General features: G+C 29.4%; 2 protein-coding genes across 2 annotated transcripts; both read left to right on the top strand.

Annotated features, from left to right (window-relative positions):
* The first annotated feature begins 8,673 nt into the window (after nt 1-8,673).
* On the top strand, nt 8,674-9,354 carry LOC125064148 (endocuticle structural glycoprotein ABD-4-like). The gene is made up of 2 exons (XM_047670980.1): nt 8,674-8,700; nt 8,822-9,354. Exons 1-2 carry the CDS (start codon nt 8,689-8,691, stop codon nt 9,188-9,190), a joined length of 381 nt encoding a protein of 126 aa, XP_047526936.1. The 5' UTR covers nt 8,674-8,688; the 3' UTR covers nt 9,191-9,354.
* Nucleotides 9,355-15,788: 6,434 nt separating this feature from the next.
* Nucleotides 15,789-16,598, top strand: LOC125064222 (larval cuticle protein LCP-17-like). The gene is made up of 2 exons (XM_047671168.1): nt 15,789-15,832; nt 16,026-16,598. Exons 1-2 carry the CDS (start codon nt 15,821-15,823, stop codon nt 16,392-16,394), a joined length of 381 nt encoding a protein of 126 aa, XP_047527124.1. The 5' UTR covers nt 15,789-15,820; the 3' UTR covers nt 16,395-16,598.
* Nucleotides 16,599-16,814: the final 216 nt, after the last annotated feature.

Raw genomic sequence — 16,814 nt, 5'->3', positions numbered from 1 at the left:
GTAAATTTCGTAATAGTAGTGAAAGTATAAAAAAAATAAGTAAACTATTAACCTTCATGTATTACGAAAAATATAAGTTATCAATATAACACATTAACCTGACAAAACAATCGAAACTAATTAACTTGTATTAACCTGACATCCTCGTGGAATTTGAAATAAAAAGTGCCAAATCGGCATGCTGTACTTGCGTGTGCGCAGGCGTGAATCTTTCATGACGACCTCAGTTACCCAACGACCCGTTGGTTCACTTTCCCTGAGCGTGTCAAGGTCGCTAGCGATCGCCATAAACTTCACATAGTCGAAGCTCACTAATCATATGTCGTAAATTTTTGATTTTTTAATTATTTCTGTTTTGCAAAATGATTTACAAACTTTTTTATAACAAGTATAATAATATATGTATGTATGTATCTACTGGATGCAAGTACATTGTTGTATTATTGATAGTGCTCGCTTTTCAAACTGGAACACACCAATAGCGGGAGCAACAAAATCAAATCAAAACTTTATAAAATCATTGTTCATTATTTTATACTACAATGAAAATGTCGCAGTATACAAATGTTATGAAAGCTTATGATAAAAAATACTTAATAAATTCATGGTAGGGTACAGCGCAATAAATAATTGTCAAAAAGTGAACCTTTAAAAATTTTCTTTGAATTGTTTTATGAACTTTGCTGTTTTATTATAAAAAAAATGTTTAAAATATGAAACGTTAAAGAGTTGTTGGGTTGGGCCGAGATAATATCATTTATGATTTGCGAAAGACTATTATTGTATTAGTTATGGAAAACGGATGACAAATTAGCATAAATATCGTAACTTAATATCTAGGGACGAATAGAAATTATCTAATTAAATAAAAAAAATATATTGTGCTATTTTAAAATTATTTTAAACCAAGACTTTATTATAACCGAGGTATATAAGGGGATTGGTTTTTAAATAAACCGTAATAACCCGTGAATTAAATTAAAACGAATTTGCTGTAAAACTCTATTAGAGAAAGTTGTTTCTTTTATCATATTGTATGGTAGCCCACTATTTATTTTCGCATAATTTCTGCATGTATTTCTACTAAGAAATTATCATAAAACAAAGAGGAATGCCGGGAAATACTTACGTTTTCGATAATATAAATTGCGTACGACCACATTTTTTTACGGATATACTTATTATAAAATCACGTTTTGTAAGTGTTGTCCATTACGACGAATATACATTGCAAGAGAAATCTATTATCACCCGACATATCATGTCCAATAGCTGCTAACTCCACTCGAAATACTATAGGTGTAAACATTTTGCTTTAAGGTTTTTTTTTTAAATATGTTTGCAAGCTGGCGAATGTGTCACCTAAATAAGTGGTCACATCTCCAATGCGCCATATGCAATACAATGGCTCATTCTTCTAGCATAACTGTACTGAGTATTGGTGTTTGGCGGTATAATATGTGGATCGGAGTGTAGGGTGACTTTATAATAATGATTTATCATACATCATATTTTTGAACGCTTTGAGTTCGGAAATAACGGATGTTCTTAGTGTTAAGAAATTTTATCTGTAATTATTTTTTTTAGGGCGATACCTGCACAGGCCAGGACTAGGACTAGACTAGGACCTGGCTGGGAAACGCTACCACAATTATTCGATCATTCTCTGGATTATTGGAAAATACAAATAGGGTAGTTAATAGCCCTACCAAATGATAATAAAATGTGGCTCTAAAGATAAAAATCTTTGTCTGTGTGCATTGGCGCTTATAAAATTGTATGTCTTTTTTGCTATACACTTTTTAAGAGATAAGTTTTTGTTCAAATTTTTTTTTGATTTGATTTGCTTTTAAACAAAACACTGCTCGTATGTATGTTTAAATTTCGTTCGTCACATTAAAAATCGGGCCTAAATCTTCAATATCAATATATTTTTTGACATTGCTTACTCGGTCCCATTCATACATACCTTAATTTGAATAATAATATTTATAATCAATAACTATTAGTATATTGGTTACAATGACCCAAAAAATAGTCCTATTTGTATACATATTTTAATAAAGAAAAAGAGACGGTTCACGACCAATATAGACCTATTGCGGTCGCATGGGCGTGGACGAGTTATGAACAAATTCATTTTTAATTCTCCAGCTTCGTGCTTGTTCCCATTTAATTTGGTTGCAGGTGTGTTCGCACCTTTATTACACAAAGAAAAATACTCAATATTAGGCTGCATAAAAAGTTGCTCGCCTTGGAGGTGTTACGTATGTAGGGGGCTTGAAATGATACATCGGTACTAGATTATTAATCACATGTTTCATGCCTAACATTTACAATATTTTCGATAAATCGCTGTTAAGAAATATATTAAAACGTAGTTAATCATTGAGGTCGACTGTTTTTAAACCATCGCGCATATCTATTTATTTTTTCATATAAAATTATTACAAGATAATTCTAAATTGTTATTTGATAAGTAAAAAAATGGGTTGCAAAATACAAAATAGGGTCATTCATAAATAATAACAATATAAATAAATAATTATATTTGTCTGCAAGCTACACATCAATCATATCACTTTGATCGATTAAATACATAATTGTAAGAAACAATTTTTACAATTATGTAATTAATCTCGAAACATTTCTAACTTTGTAAGTTATCAAACCGATAATGATAATGTGTAACGAAATTTTAAGAAATGTTAACTTTTTAATTCAAAACCGTGAATAAGAATTCGTACTTTATTATTTAATTTATATTATAAGAGACTGGTAGGAATATGAGCAACTTGGTTATCTGATGATAAGTGGTAATTTTCTCCTATATACTGTAAGTTATATATACTATTTTATTTTCTTACACTTGTATTTTATGTACGGCAAATGAAATAATATCAATTATATGAAATAGTAATGTCTATGTTGTGTCTGTAATCACTGAAAACAAAAATCAAGTCCGAAAAAACGAAAAAATAAATAAAGCATGTTTTAGAAGGGGGTCCAACCCTTGCAACTTTATTCTCCCCTCTAAACCGTTATTTTTTATGTAACCAATAAATTGAGAGATCGATTATTGACAGTAATATTAGAATAAAAATAAAAGATTGATTTTTATTTTTATTCTTTTATTATAACTCTATTAATTTAACCTAAAAAACGAAAATTTCGTAAACGTTTTTTATATTTGATTATTATTGATCAATTAATATACAGTCTGTGCTAACCCTAATGTCGTATTTTATTATTCAAGGTCTAGAAAGATGAACACGTGCATTACACGTGTTAAAATGACTTCATAGATTATAACTTATCGATTTTTGTATATTTTAAAACTGAGACAAATTAAGTTAACCATAGAGTTGCACTCATGTATATTCAAAAAAGACTATTTCTAGTGTCCGGTGCATACTATACAAGATATTGAAATCACGCTTGAGGTCAATAGCCTAATTTTAAAGTGATTGAAATTAAGTAGTTGCTTTTAGAATAATATTGTTAGTCATTAAATTAAAAAATAACGTCTATAATTTTCGTCTATTGTTAAATTGCTTTATCCAAGTATTCCCAGTTATTATATAAAATAGCTAGTTTATGTGATTAAAATGTGTCATTTATCACTTTGTCTAAATTGAGTAGTCGTTTTATATGTATTGGGTAGTGTACATAATGTCCGGATTATTTAATAATTTCGCTGTAACATATGTACAATTTTACATCGATACATAAATTAATGACATATTTGTCAATTTATTTCAACTGTTATTTTATTCAGTTCTTATTCGGCTCTTAGATATAATATGTACATTGTACTTCACTCATATCACTCAGTGACAATCACTTCCAGCAAATCGATATTAATGCAACCAAAATTCGCCTGAAGTCATTCTGTTGAGTGTACAATACATCGCCATTTACATAACCGATATAAGAGAAATCCTTTGTTGTCTGAATACCTATTCATCATTACTATTATGATGTTACATAACATTGTAGGCATCAATACATACATACGCGGGCACTTTTGATTTGTCTAGAATAAATAATTTCGCCAAGTTCGAGTTTGATAAAGCAGCTAGTATTCCGTAGCTGTATAAAATTGGATTGTGTTTGAAAAAACCTCGTTTTTGCCTCACTCTGTGTTGAACTGTATGTTGTTAATGAATAAATTTAAATAAATTCTTCTATTTCATAGCAGTCGCTGAAAAATTAAAGAAAAAAAATAATTTCTAATCGTCGTTGCTATTCAATATTTTCCAAGAGGCATCATACTAGTTTTCGCCTGCGGCTTCGAGCTTTGCTCGCGTTTTAGGTGTTGGTTGTTCACACAATATATTTATAAATTAAAGCCTTTGTGTTATTTTGATATCAAAGCTATATTATTGTAAAGTTTTATTAAAATCCGTTCAGTAGTTTTTGATTTTTACGAGAAACAGTTGCAAACATTCATACATACAAATTTTTGTCTTTATAATTAGTAATAACAGGTTCGCAGTCTGGCGGGTTTATTTTTTTTTCATGAATTAAGTACACAGGAGCCTATAATGCAATAATAATTTAGTGTTAAAATATTGTCTTATTTGATTTATACGTAACGCCAGATCTCTGTCAAACATAAATCCAAGTTTAAGCTGTAAACTGTGTAGTGTCATACTAGTCATTTCTAGCGCACCGTTTTTTGGTACTTTTATCGCATTTTTACGCTAAATATCAAAAAGTATTATAATTTGATGTTGTACTATAATTTGATGATAAAATGTATGAAATTACATATCACTTTCTATAATAAGTTAAACTTAAAAAATATGCGTTTAACCAAATAAACTGCAACAATTTCTCATTATCAGTAATGACTTTATGTAAATGATCTGTATTTTATACTTGCGAAAAAAAGAATGACAAAATAAATATTTTTAAATCTTCACAATTTTTATCCACGATTTATAGCTATACGCATCTTATTTATTCATTACTTATAAAATGTGATCTAATAATTGTTATCTCTGTGCAATATTTGGATTATGGATATTTGGATTTAAATATCCTGTTTTTAATACTGATAGTAATAAAAATAACCATGTTAATTTAAAATCTTAAAAATATATTTTTTTAATTTTGCATATTATTGATAACTCAGTGATGCTAGCATAGATTTGAACCCACAATATTCGCTTAAAATTCCTGTTATATCTACATTATATGAATGAGCAATTTTCAAATAAATAACTCATAAAATTACCTCTGTTTTAGTTTAAAAATGTAAAAACTAAATTCGAAGCAATACGGCAAAATTATAATAAGGGTTTAGAATTTTACTATGGATCTCTAAAATGATGTTGCAACCACGTGTAAAAAACTGTTTCTATCGATCACTAAATTTAAATGTAATCTCTTAAAGGATGACTCTAACGCTGTATAAATAAACCTTTATGTTACCCGCCTACATTTAAAATCGAAGAAATATTTATATAATGTAGATAGTAAATAATTATACATATGAACTTTATCAATATTTATTACTTAATAATCTTTATTTACTAATTACTATTTAACCTAAATTCAAATAGCACATAATTTACCAATTATATTACATTAATTTAAATGTAAGCTGAGGAATTATTACAATAATGTTTTGGTAGTCAACTTAGCTAACGCCCAATGCGTTAGCTAAGTTGACTACCGTTTTACTGTAATGTGGATTTTTTTTTAATATTGGACAACATCACCCAGACCCAAAACTAATGAACTTTTTCTACATCGACTCGGCCGGGAATCGAACCCGGGACCTCGGTGTGGCGTAGGTTGTCAAATTTTAGACATAAGTTTTTTGAGAATAAATAAATAAATTTATTCAGCAAGAATAATTGCGTATTCAAGTTTTAACTCAAATCTATTTAATGCGTTGCCAGTTGCAGTTTATTTTATTATTGGTTGTCTAAGTTTTATAAATTATAAAAAATCAGCTATATATACCGATTAAAGCATTCATTATGAAATTTATTATCCGTGAAATAAAAAGTTTAGTTTAGTTGCTAGTATTATTTCGGAAGGCGCAAGGTTATATAATATAAATGGACTGCTTGGAAGATACTTCAAATCGTAAAAACACTGTTTTCTGAATTGAACGATCTGATCTGATCTGAACTGGACGGTTTCAACTTTCTAGAATATCTGGAAGTGGGTTAGTATTTGATCTTTTTATCAGTCAGTCAGTGATACTATACCGTTACGTGATACCGTTTGAGATGTATTTATTTGGGGTTCAGGTTAATCTAATGTTAAAAAGATTTTATATTAAAGGTCAAGTGTCAAAAAATGGCTGACAGCGTCGGTATAGGTTTCTATTTCCTAGCTTTAATTTAGCTTGAACTTGGCTCGACACTATGACACGTGTCTTGATACAGCGGTTTACATGCGCCACCTATCATTAGGCCCAGTTTTTGCTCATCTGCATTCCATAAAATAATAAAAATAAAACATTTTAAATTACTATATATATATGTACGTCAACAAACATGTTTCTAAACTATAAAATTACAAACTACTTATAGGCAGATTTTTTTACTGGTTTTTATGAGGGGTCACACATCACATGGGGCAAAGTTAGTAATTATTGGTTGAGTAGTTGAGGCGTGAAACCGCAATAAATAAATTATCTCACTTATTTATAATATTAGTAAGGAGTGAACACACAATATGTATAATTATTAAAAAAAATATAAAGCATGCGATGGCCTTATGGTGGCATCACTTACATTGTACTCTTCCAGACAATCTCTATTAAGATATCAAGGGAAGGACAATAGCAGGCATAGTGTGGACCTACAGTTACAAATAACATAAATGAACATCGAAGGCTTATGAAAGCTTATACAACAATACAAATAATGTCCAAATTCGAATCCTTTTCTGCGTATTTTTTTTATTGGAGGGTATTATTATAATCTAATTTTTTACAATTTCAAGTTTGAGTAATGTATCGAATGATAAAAGTTATGTTTTATAACAAATATATTATACAGTTTTATAAAACTATGAATGAAATATTTTAAAATTACGGTATAATATAAAAATGATAACAGTATATAGTTAGTTTTGGTTGATTTTTATGTAGTAACTATTAAGAGTATTTATGAGTTTCTTATTGATTCCTTTTAGTACTTGCCATACATCTGGTTCTATGCATGGTGCATGATGTTTAATAAATCTTGTAAAAAGATAATTCAAAATCCTATTTGAATAAAATATATTTTAAATTGAGCGTATGTTTCGTTATTATACGTTATTTTATACGAACAAAATGTATAAACAGTATTAAATGTATTATAAATAATTATAAACTTACAGTAGGTACATACATAAACAAACAAAATTTTACTTTACATTAATTATGATATGAAATAGTAAAATACTATAATTAGCTTTGATGTAAATAACAGCTCGGACTGACGAAGGTCTTAACTGTTTGGATATAATTGACTATGTGTTATAAAATACATATTATCTATGTATACAACGCATTACGCATACTTGCTTTAGGACCTTGGTTCGTCTTGACTAAATTAATCATATTTTGTATGAATGTATGTATGCGTATTGAAAAATTTAATAATAATTATGTACTGTTTGTAAAACAAGCTTATAAAGTTTTTCTTTATTTCCACATATTATCCTATTCTAGTTTTGATCTATAGATTTATACAGTCATATGTAACTGGAGAATGCTAGAGGTATGCAAAATCATACGAAACTAATTTATTTGCGTGGGCATTTTATGTATAAGTATCAATTAAATACCAATTTCATATATGATATTATTATTTCATTGTATTCATTGATATAAGTTTGTTGAAATTCTATAAGTCGTTTTTTTTGTAACAAACTCTGGTAATGGTGAAAATTCGTTTAAGGTAATTGAGTTTGTAAATGGAACTCACGTATGAATAGCATATTTTGAATTGTCCTATGAACAATATATAAGTAAAATGTATATTATATAACATTTCATATTTATCGCGTGACATGAGGGCTAAATTAAGAGTCAGAACGATTGAATATAGAATTCCAAATCTCAGCTTATTTTCCAATATTTCTCCAAATCTAAGAAAAACATAATATCCATTGAAATTCATCTTTAAATATTAAAATCCAAAATAGGCAATAACTTTAACTACGTTGGATTTCGTTCACTTAAGTTGAATCAAGGTTGACTAAAATGTTAGCTTAAATCCGTGAAGGTAATAATCACGCACAAAGCAAATTGTCTTTAAATTAGAGAAGCATAAGAAATATGTTTCTTTAAGCTGATGAAATTCATGATGATGAATTAATGATAATAGGTTTGTGTAACTAAGTACGTACTAATGAATTGTGTGATAAAGTTGTGAAAAGCGGTGTGATACCGTGGGTGTAAACACATGCATGCACTAAGGTCAATACTGAACAAATGACAATCCGTTAGGATTGTTGACAGGCGTTACGTCGACAATACGACATACAGGCCTCGAGGTAATGCATCTGTTGTTTACTTATTTCATAGATTTTGCGAAATCGGTAAAGACGAAACTAGGAATGCAAGGAGGTGGTTACCGAGAACTAACTATAAATACTCAAATTATCACATCATAACGGCATCAGTTATTTACAGTATCTTCACTCGATACATTGTCAACCAATCGTACAAAAATGAAATCTATTGTAAGTGTTCCTTTGAATGTTGCTAATTTGTGCAAGTGACAGTGAAGTGATAAAACAACGAATGTGTGCAAATATTGTATATGTGAATCGTAAAAAAGTACATTTCATACTTTCATTTCAGGTAATCGTTGCTCTTTTCGTCGCAGTGGCTTTTGCTGCTCCTCAAGCTCCGGCAGAGCCTATTCCCATCGTACGTCAGGACAGCGAGATCAATGGTGACGGATCTTACCAGTACTCTTTTGAAACTGGCAACGGTATCAGTGCTGATGAAAAAGGAGAAGTGAAGAAAGTTGGCGACGTCGACACTTTGGCAGTTTCGGGACAATTCCAGTACCCTAGTCAAGATGGACAAAATATTCAGTTGACTTACATTGCTGATGAGAACGGTTTCCAACCTCAAGGCGCTCATCTGCCTACCGCTCCTCCAGTACCAGAGGCTATTCAGCGTTCCCTGGCCTACCTCGCCACCGCCCCACCCCAAACAGAATAATAAATTATCCTTTCATGTTTCTTGTTAAAAAAAACATATATGTAGTTAGAAACGTGTAATTTGTTACAATGACCACACTACAATTAGTGACATACCATAGTAATTTATAACATATATTTTGTATTTTTGTAGACCAAATAAATTTTTTGATAGTTATGCATTTGTTTTCTTCGAACTTCAATGTTTATATTTAATAATGTGCAGAGACAATAAGTTTTATGTTTACTATTTCATTCTTTCTTTTTTAACCATATTATTTAAAAGTTCTTAATAAATATGCGTACGCAGTGCAAATGCATGCATGACAAGCCCTAAAGATAGTATACTTTTTCAAAATTATTATTACATTATATAGATCTAATGATAAATGTTTCTATTAATTTTACAAAATGTAGCTCTAAAAGCACGTGTATTACGTGATATATTTAACATAAAACAAAATTCAATGATATTATTATGCTTGTGTTTAGTTCGTAAATTAAAGTTTTTAAATATACCAAATAACATATTTCGATTTTTTCGAACTATTTAATGCTGTTAAAAAATCGATTGCGGTTCAGTAAAATAATGTTAGAAGTGCATGTTAAGGCGGTGGTATTCCCTCGCGTCTGAACTGGAGCCTGGAGAAAATAAAGTTGGCTAACCGTAAATTTTAATAATAATCATATTATTTACGATTACGTATAAATAGTCATGTAGTGATAAATTATAATTGCTGCATAAGGCGATCACCAGCCTAAGATCACTAAAATATTTATCTTTTAAATCACAAAATGTTTATCGCTAATTTGTATTCAAATCCAAATAGTGACATGTAATACGGTTAATGATACGAAGGTAGAAACACACAACATACCGTCATTTTCGATCCCACGTTTTTTGCTGATCATTTTAGTACAGTTAAAGTTTAATAATTTAGTTAAAGTTTTACTCATGAGCAGTTATGTTATAAGCATGCTTAATGATGTTTTGGTCAAAATTACTATATTTAGTCTCGAAAATAAAAATTTGAAAAGTCATTTAAATGGTTATCTGGTAACTTAAACCTAAACCTAAAATTAGCCGCTGGGAATGTGTTTTCTAGTTGTAATAATTATTTATTTTGATTTCATTATACTAAAATCAAAAAATATTTTTGCAGAATAGTACCTACGTATTGTCCCAGGTCTTAGTCCTGAGGACATTACTTACTATTCAGAAGTGGGTCATACCTACTCAGGCGGGCACTTAGTCCTATCACCGAGTGAAATTAAATAAAAGCTTGTAAAATAATGTAATATCAGTAACATTAAGATGCATAGCATATTCTATAGTAAAGATGAATAAAGCATCGACATTGAATCGATGCGATTTAATTGGTTAGATAGCAACATCTTGCAAAATCTATGACGTTCATCATGGAATCCCTATAAATGGCGTTTTTATTTTCGACGAGATGTTATCCGTTATCGGAATTTGAAAATAGAATTAAAGCGGATATAAGCAGTTAAAGTTATGTGGATTATATTTGCATAGACTACGTAAAAATGTTTGTTTATCTTTATTCCTCTTGGAATGTATTAATGATAGGCTAAAAGTATTAAGGTATTTTAACTATTCATTTTTGGAGCTTATGTAATAATTAATTTTTAATTTAATTAAAATTATTACTGAAAATGATCGATGTTTTCAGAAATTTTTGTTGCATAATTCTTATCTTTAATTATTGTAATAAATATAGATAGTCCTATGGGTAAATAGGCGACTTGATGGTTAGTGATCACCACCGCCCATAGACATTGACACTGTAAGAAATGTAAATCCATCAAATCCAAAATTCCATTGACTAAAATATTGACATAATCTTAAAGCAACATTATGATAATTTCACTTGAATTAAAAAACAACTAAATTTAATAGAATTAGCTCATACAAACTAAATTATATATTTAATTTCTATAAGCTATAGTCGTTCTAATAGTTCCTTTAGAAACAATAGGAATTGATCAGAAAAGTCATTGCATCTCAAATTAAACAAAAAGTTTGGTTCTAATGTGTATATATAATAAATATACATATTCATATAAAAAAACTATGAAGCAAATTAGTTTTCAAACTAATTAATTCAAAATTCTCTCGTATATCCGAAGTTTTTTATGTATTTGTTTGCTTTAACGCAATCGATCTTTGTACTGAATTGATTATAATGAAACTTTGCATACACTTTGAGAGGACTACAGAAAGTCAGAGGGTATGTAACACCTGACCTTCACACATGCAAAGGGTAACTAGTATTTTTTATAAAACTATTTTTATGTTTTTATAAAACAATATCCGACGTAAAAGTATGATGAATTTGAAAAATTATTCATTTTTTTTCGGTGCAAACTCTGATGAATGCGAAAGACTATGAGGCACCTGCTAGTTTTACACAATAGATTAACATAAGCGATTAAAATATTTATGTCGAAATAATATGTTCAAATTTCATTTAAGTTAATGAGGTGATTAGTAAGCATTCTTTATTGGTTTTCGCTTAAACAGAACCCATGTAAACATTTAGCCAAGTCTGTGGCACACTTTTTGATACCCCGCTTGGAAAATTACTATATCGTCGACTTACCGGACATTACAAAACTCAAATGTCTATACTTATTATTTTATATTTATATAATTTAAACTAAATGATTTTATAATTAAAAAAAATCATTTCAATCAAATTACGAAACGAAAACGATAATTGATGACTAAAAAAATGACTATGGAAGTTTTACGAATCAGAGTCCGATTGCCATGACCTCGTGTCGCACGAGCCCTTAACCCGTTAACAACATAATTACGAACTTAGGAATACTGTGAGACCTCGTCAAACAAGTTCTTTTGACGTTAAAATAATAAAAAAAATAACAAACTTTACAAGGCCGTAAATGTTTTACTAGAATATGCAATTTCACTTTCAAATGAAAATAATCGATATTGAATGGAAATAATAGTTAGTATGTTTAAAATTTGTATTATTTTTTTTAATATTACGTCAACTACTACTAAGTTCGTCACTTTTTGAGCAAAAGCTTTTATTAAAATAAGTATGAGAGACTAATATCGATCTTCAAAATTACTGGAAAATTCGGCGATATTATATACCTGTCTCTCTCATATGCATTTTAATAGCCAATAAGCCGACGAAATTTAAGTAACTTCGTTTATATGGCGCCGCAGGCGAAACCGTGCTCGATAGCAATAAAAAATAAAAAACGTTGTAGATTTACATTATTATGAATAATAAACACTTTAATTAATTTCTGTTGGCCATTAAATGCTATACATAAATGTTTGGCTTGAGTGTAAATGTTCTAATAAACGTTGGAATTCCAAAAACTGTGTCTTAAAACACAGTCGTGCAACTTTTTTTGTGGCGCTTGTGTACTTCCAGAAGTGGAATTAAAAGCAAACAAATACACTATTGAATTTTCTATTTACATCAGACATTCTCTTGCTGGTGATGGTGGATTTAAATCAATTCCACATCTTTTAAAATATTATCCTTATTACACTCCGAAAAGAAACTTAACACAGACTGAGTTATCGAAAGTTTTCAGAGTTTTTCACTACATATGAAGCTTGGACCATAGACTATTTACTGTAGGCGGGCATACAAAACATATTATAATATTTAATTGACTCAATCTATGACTCGTCATTTCATCTTCTCGTCATCTCAGCATTTTATACTGATCCTAGACTAAACCTCCTATCGCTTTATTCTACTTAAAATTTGTTTAAGTATGATAAATAAATTATTACATTTAGATTTATTTACCAAGTCTCACAACAATCAAAATCAATGTATCGGAATATTGTATACACATAACTGTTTTCTGGCTTAGCTAACATGGCATGGCTGCGGCGCCATGTAAATGAAGCCTAAGTAGAGCTTGGCGCCATCAGTTTGCATTATTGGATATGTACATTTATTTAGTAAATATTTCGGTGTAGAAAATTAATTTTACCCGTACGAAGTCAAGCCGTTTTTGTTATATAATAATAGTAAATAAATGATTTATTTACGAGAGTGGTGGTAGACGGACTAAATATAATTTTTAAAAATACGAAATTATTGTGCACTCAATCTTAAAGTAACTTCCTAAAATTGAATAATACTGGATATAATTATAAATTGAATCTCGTAGGGTCAACATATTAATACAGCTCGGATATATACATATATAAGAACATGAATTAAACATAAATACCTCATAGATTGAAGACATTATTTTTTTTAATTTATTTATATATTTATTTTATAAAAAAGTAACAAATGTAACTATTAAAGTGTAATAAACACTTCTAATCGGCTACCTTAACATGACTGTTATGATAATTGATATATTTCACAAAAATAAATGTCCCCACAGAGGTACTCATAAAATGTATAAACAAATTGAATATAATATGTAGGAAAATTTTCAAAGACACTGTTACGAATATTTTTGCAATTAAAATTTCGTAACAATAACTTCAAGGATTTATTGCTAGGAATAGTTATAAAGTTTATTGATGAGTTGTTATTCTGATTGTTTAGACTCTCGAAAGTTACTCTTAGCGAAAAAATAAAAGAAAAGAAATAAAAAAATAAATCTTTGTCATAATTTATCAATTGAAAGAACAGTAATAAATAAAATAAAATAAATTAGACTTAATTTATGTAATATTTTTATGTTAATTTTACTTTTATCATTATCCCCATATATTTTTAATGCGAATTAAATATATGATCAATTGTTTTGAATTTTATCTTGAAAATAGATTCATTATTTCAGTTTTATATAATTAATTATGTATTAAGGAAGAGTAATAACTACTAATCTAAACTTAGAAATTAAAGACATATTAAGCATAACCGAGCCGAGATGGCCCAGTGATTAGAACGCGTGCACCTTAACCGATGATTTCGGGTTCAAGCCCAGGCAGGCACCACTGAATTTTCATGTGCTTAATTTGTGTTTATAATTCATCTCGTGCTCGGCGGTGAAGGAAAACATCGTGAGGAAACCTGCATGTGTCTAATTTCAACGAAAACCTGCCACATGTGTATTCCACCAACCCGCATTGGAGCAGCGTGGTGGAATATGCTCCAAACCTTCTCCTCAAAGCCCAGCAATGAGAAATTTACAGGCTGCTAATGTAATGTAATGTAAATGTTATGTAAGCATAACTGCTTAATAAAAAATAATTTATAGCGGTTAAGAGATTGTTTGAAATTTCATTCATAAATTCACATGGAAAAACTGTAAGCGTTAGTTTGCTTATTAGTTGTATTATTCTTTTTAACTTTGGAATATAAAATAATTTTAAATTAAAATCAGAACTTTTTACAATAAATATATAAGAAACAACTTCTAGCTATTATACAGTCTTTAACGTTACAAGTGTGTCGTAAGTGTCTTGCAAAATAATTTTAAATCACTAAATCGATTGAACTTCAGCTCAAAACTTCATGTCAGAGTTTGTACACATTTGTTGCTATAATGATTGGTTGAAATTTGCAATAAATTATAATTTTATTTGATTTGTTTGTAAAAAACTTTTTTTTTTTAATTGTTTAGGTTACACCGATTCATTAATGACCTATCGCACATAACACACGATACAGGTGATAAATAAGATAGAGATAGTTTTATTACACGTGTATGTTTTATTTACAGAAGCAACCAGTCTTAAACCTTTATGCAATAGCAGTGTCTATTCTCGAATTCGGGTTGTGTAACCTTTACAAAATTACTAAATAAAATTAAGTACGCTATTTAAAATATGTTTTAAAGACAAAGGCGGCAATGCAAAGGCAAATAACTTTAACAGAAGACTAATGTCGTTGATATATCTTTGTTTATAATAAAGGTCATTAAATGTAACTACAATGCTTTTGTAATTATTTATTTAAAAACGTAAAACAAGGCATTATCGTCAAACCGAAACCTATAGAATAAGACTTTCTCTTGATAATTTCGTATTTTAATTTTTTTAATAGCTTTATATCCAAAGAATTTATTATTACAATGAAATGTTTACAATTTTAAATATATTATTTTGAATTTTATAACAGTTATTGAAATTAGAGTAGAAGCGTTTGAATATATTAGCTCATATGGATCTCTAATGGAGGAGATTATAAAATTATTTAATAAAAAACTAAGCAGATTGTGGCTAAATTCAATCTAAGACATCAGTTCATTAGTAGTATTTATTACGATATCTGCTCATAACAATAGTTATTTTATCATTCCTTATTTCAAAAAAAGAAGAGTAAAGTGTTTTTTTATATACAATTGAATACACGAATAGAAACTTTTATATTAGTATATTTTTGCATAATTATTTGTCTTTCAATTTGACATACTTGTTGTTTGTAAAGGTATCTTAGTAACAGAATATTGTTCAAAAAAAAGATGAGAAAGAATCATATTAAAAAGATGTGTAAATATCTCGCAAGCGCATGAATAGGTAAGCTCTCACATAATATTGTCGAATTACTCTGACGCAGCGTATGGTGCAATACCACCCAACGGTGGAGGCGGCAAGGTGACCACCGTATATATACCGATAACACTCTTAGATCAACATTGTCTATTGCATTCATCAATTTAGTACAACATGAGAGCCTTTGTAAGTGTGATAGTGTTTTAAAAAAAGTGACCTTAAAAATAATATTATTCAAAATAATATTGAGATCAATAACTTCCAATAAATAAATAAAATATTATTTTATTAAACTTTTTTAAAGACTAAGTGAAATCTGAGAAAGTTGGGTTACATATCTCGTTTACCTCTTTTAATGTTTTTTTTTTGTCTATTTCAGATCATCCTTTCTCTTGTGGCTGTCGCCCTCGCCGCCCCTCAGGGACAGCAGGAGCCGATCCCGATCCTTCGTCAAGACAGCGACATTTCACCAGACGGTAGCTTCAGATACGCGTTTGAAACCGGTAACGGTATAGCTGCTGAAGCTAACGGTGCTCTCAGAAACATCGGCGCTGAAGAACCAGCTTTGCAGATCCAAGGAAATTTCCAATACCCTAGTGACGACGGTAGCCCTATTCAGCTGTCTTATATCGCTGATGAGAACGGATACCAACCCCAATCCAGCATCCTTCCCACACCACCACCAATCCCAATTGAAATTCAGCGTGCTTTAGAAATTCTCGCCACAGCAAAACCCCAAACTCAATAGGAAGTAAACTTTTAACTATAAATTCAAACCTCTAACCTTTGAAGAAATACTCAAAAACCTCTTAAATTACATTTTAATGAATACCGTTGCCGTTGTTTAAACAATTTTACGGTGACGAAGTTTAGACTGATGTTGCTGTTAGTGTCGTAAGGTTGGCACGATGTTGTATTAATTTCTGTATAGACATTTCTTTATTTAATTTAAATAGTTTTATACCAAATAATGCATTTTATTTTAATAACTCCTTACGCCCATCCACAGGAAACTTTCCATAAATTATATAAAAAGGTTTCTATTAAAATTTATGAATATTTTTATATACTGTATTATAAATAATGTAAAAAATAATAGGAGAGTTGCACAATTCGTAAGCTAAAAAAAAGAAAATATTACAATTAGTAAAATCAAGAAATTCAAACA

The sequence above is a fragment of the Vanessa atalanta genome, chromosome 5 (genome assembly GCF_905147765.1).
Source record: "Vanessa atalanta chromosome 5, ilVanAtal1.2, whole genome shotgun sequence".
Lineage (NCBI taxonomy): Eukaryota > Metazoa > Arthropoda > Insecta > Lepidoptera > Nymphalidae > Vanessa > Vanessa atalanta.
Note: the sequence above shows the minus strand (reverse complement) of the source record. Positions and strands in the feature narration are given on the sequence as shown.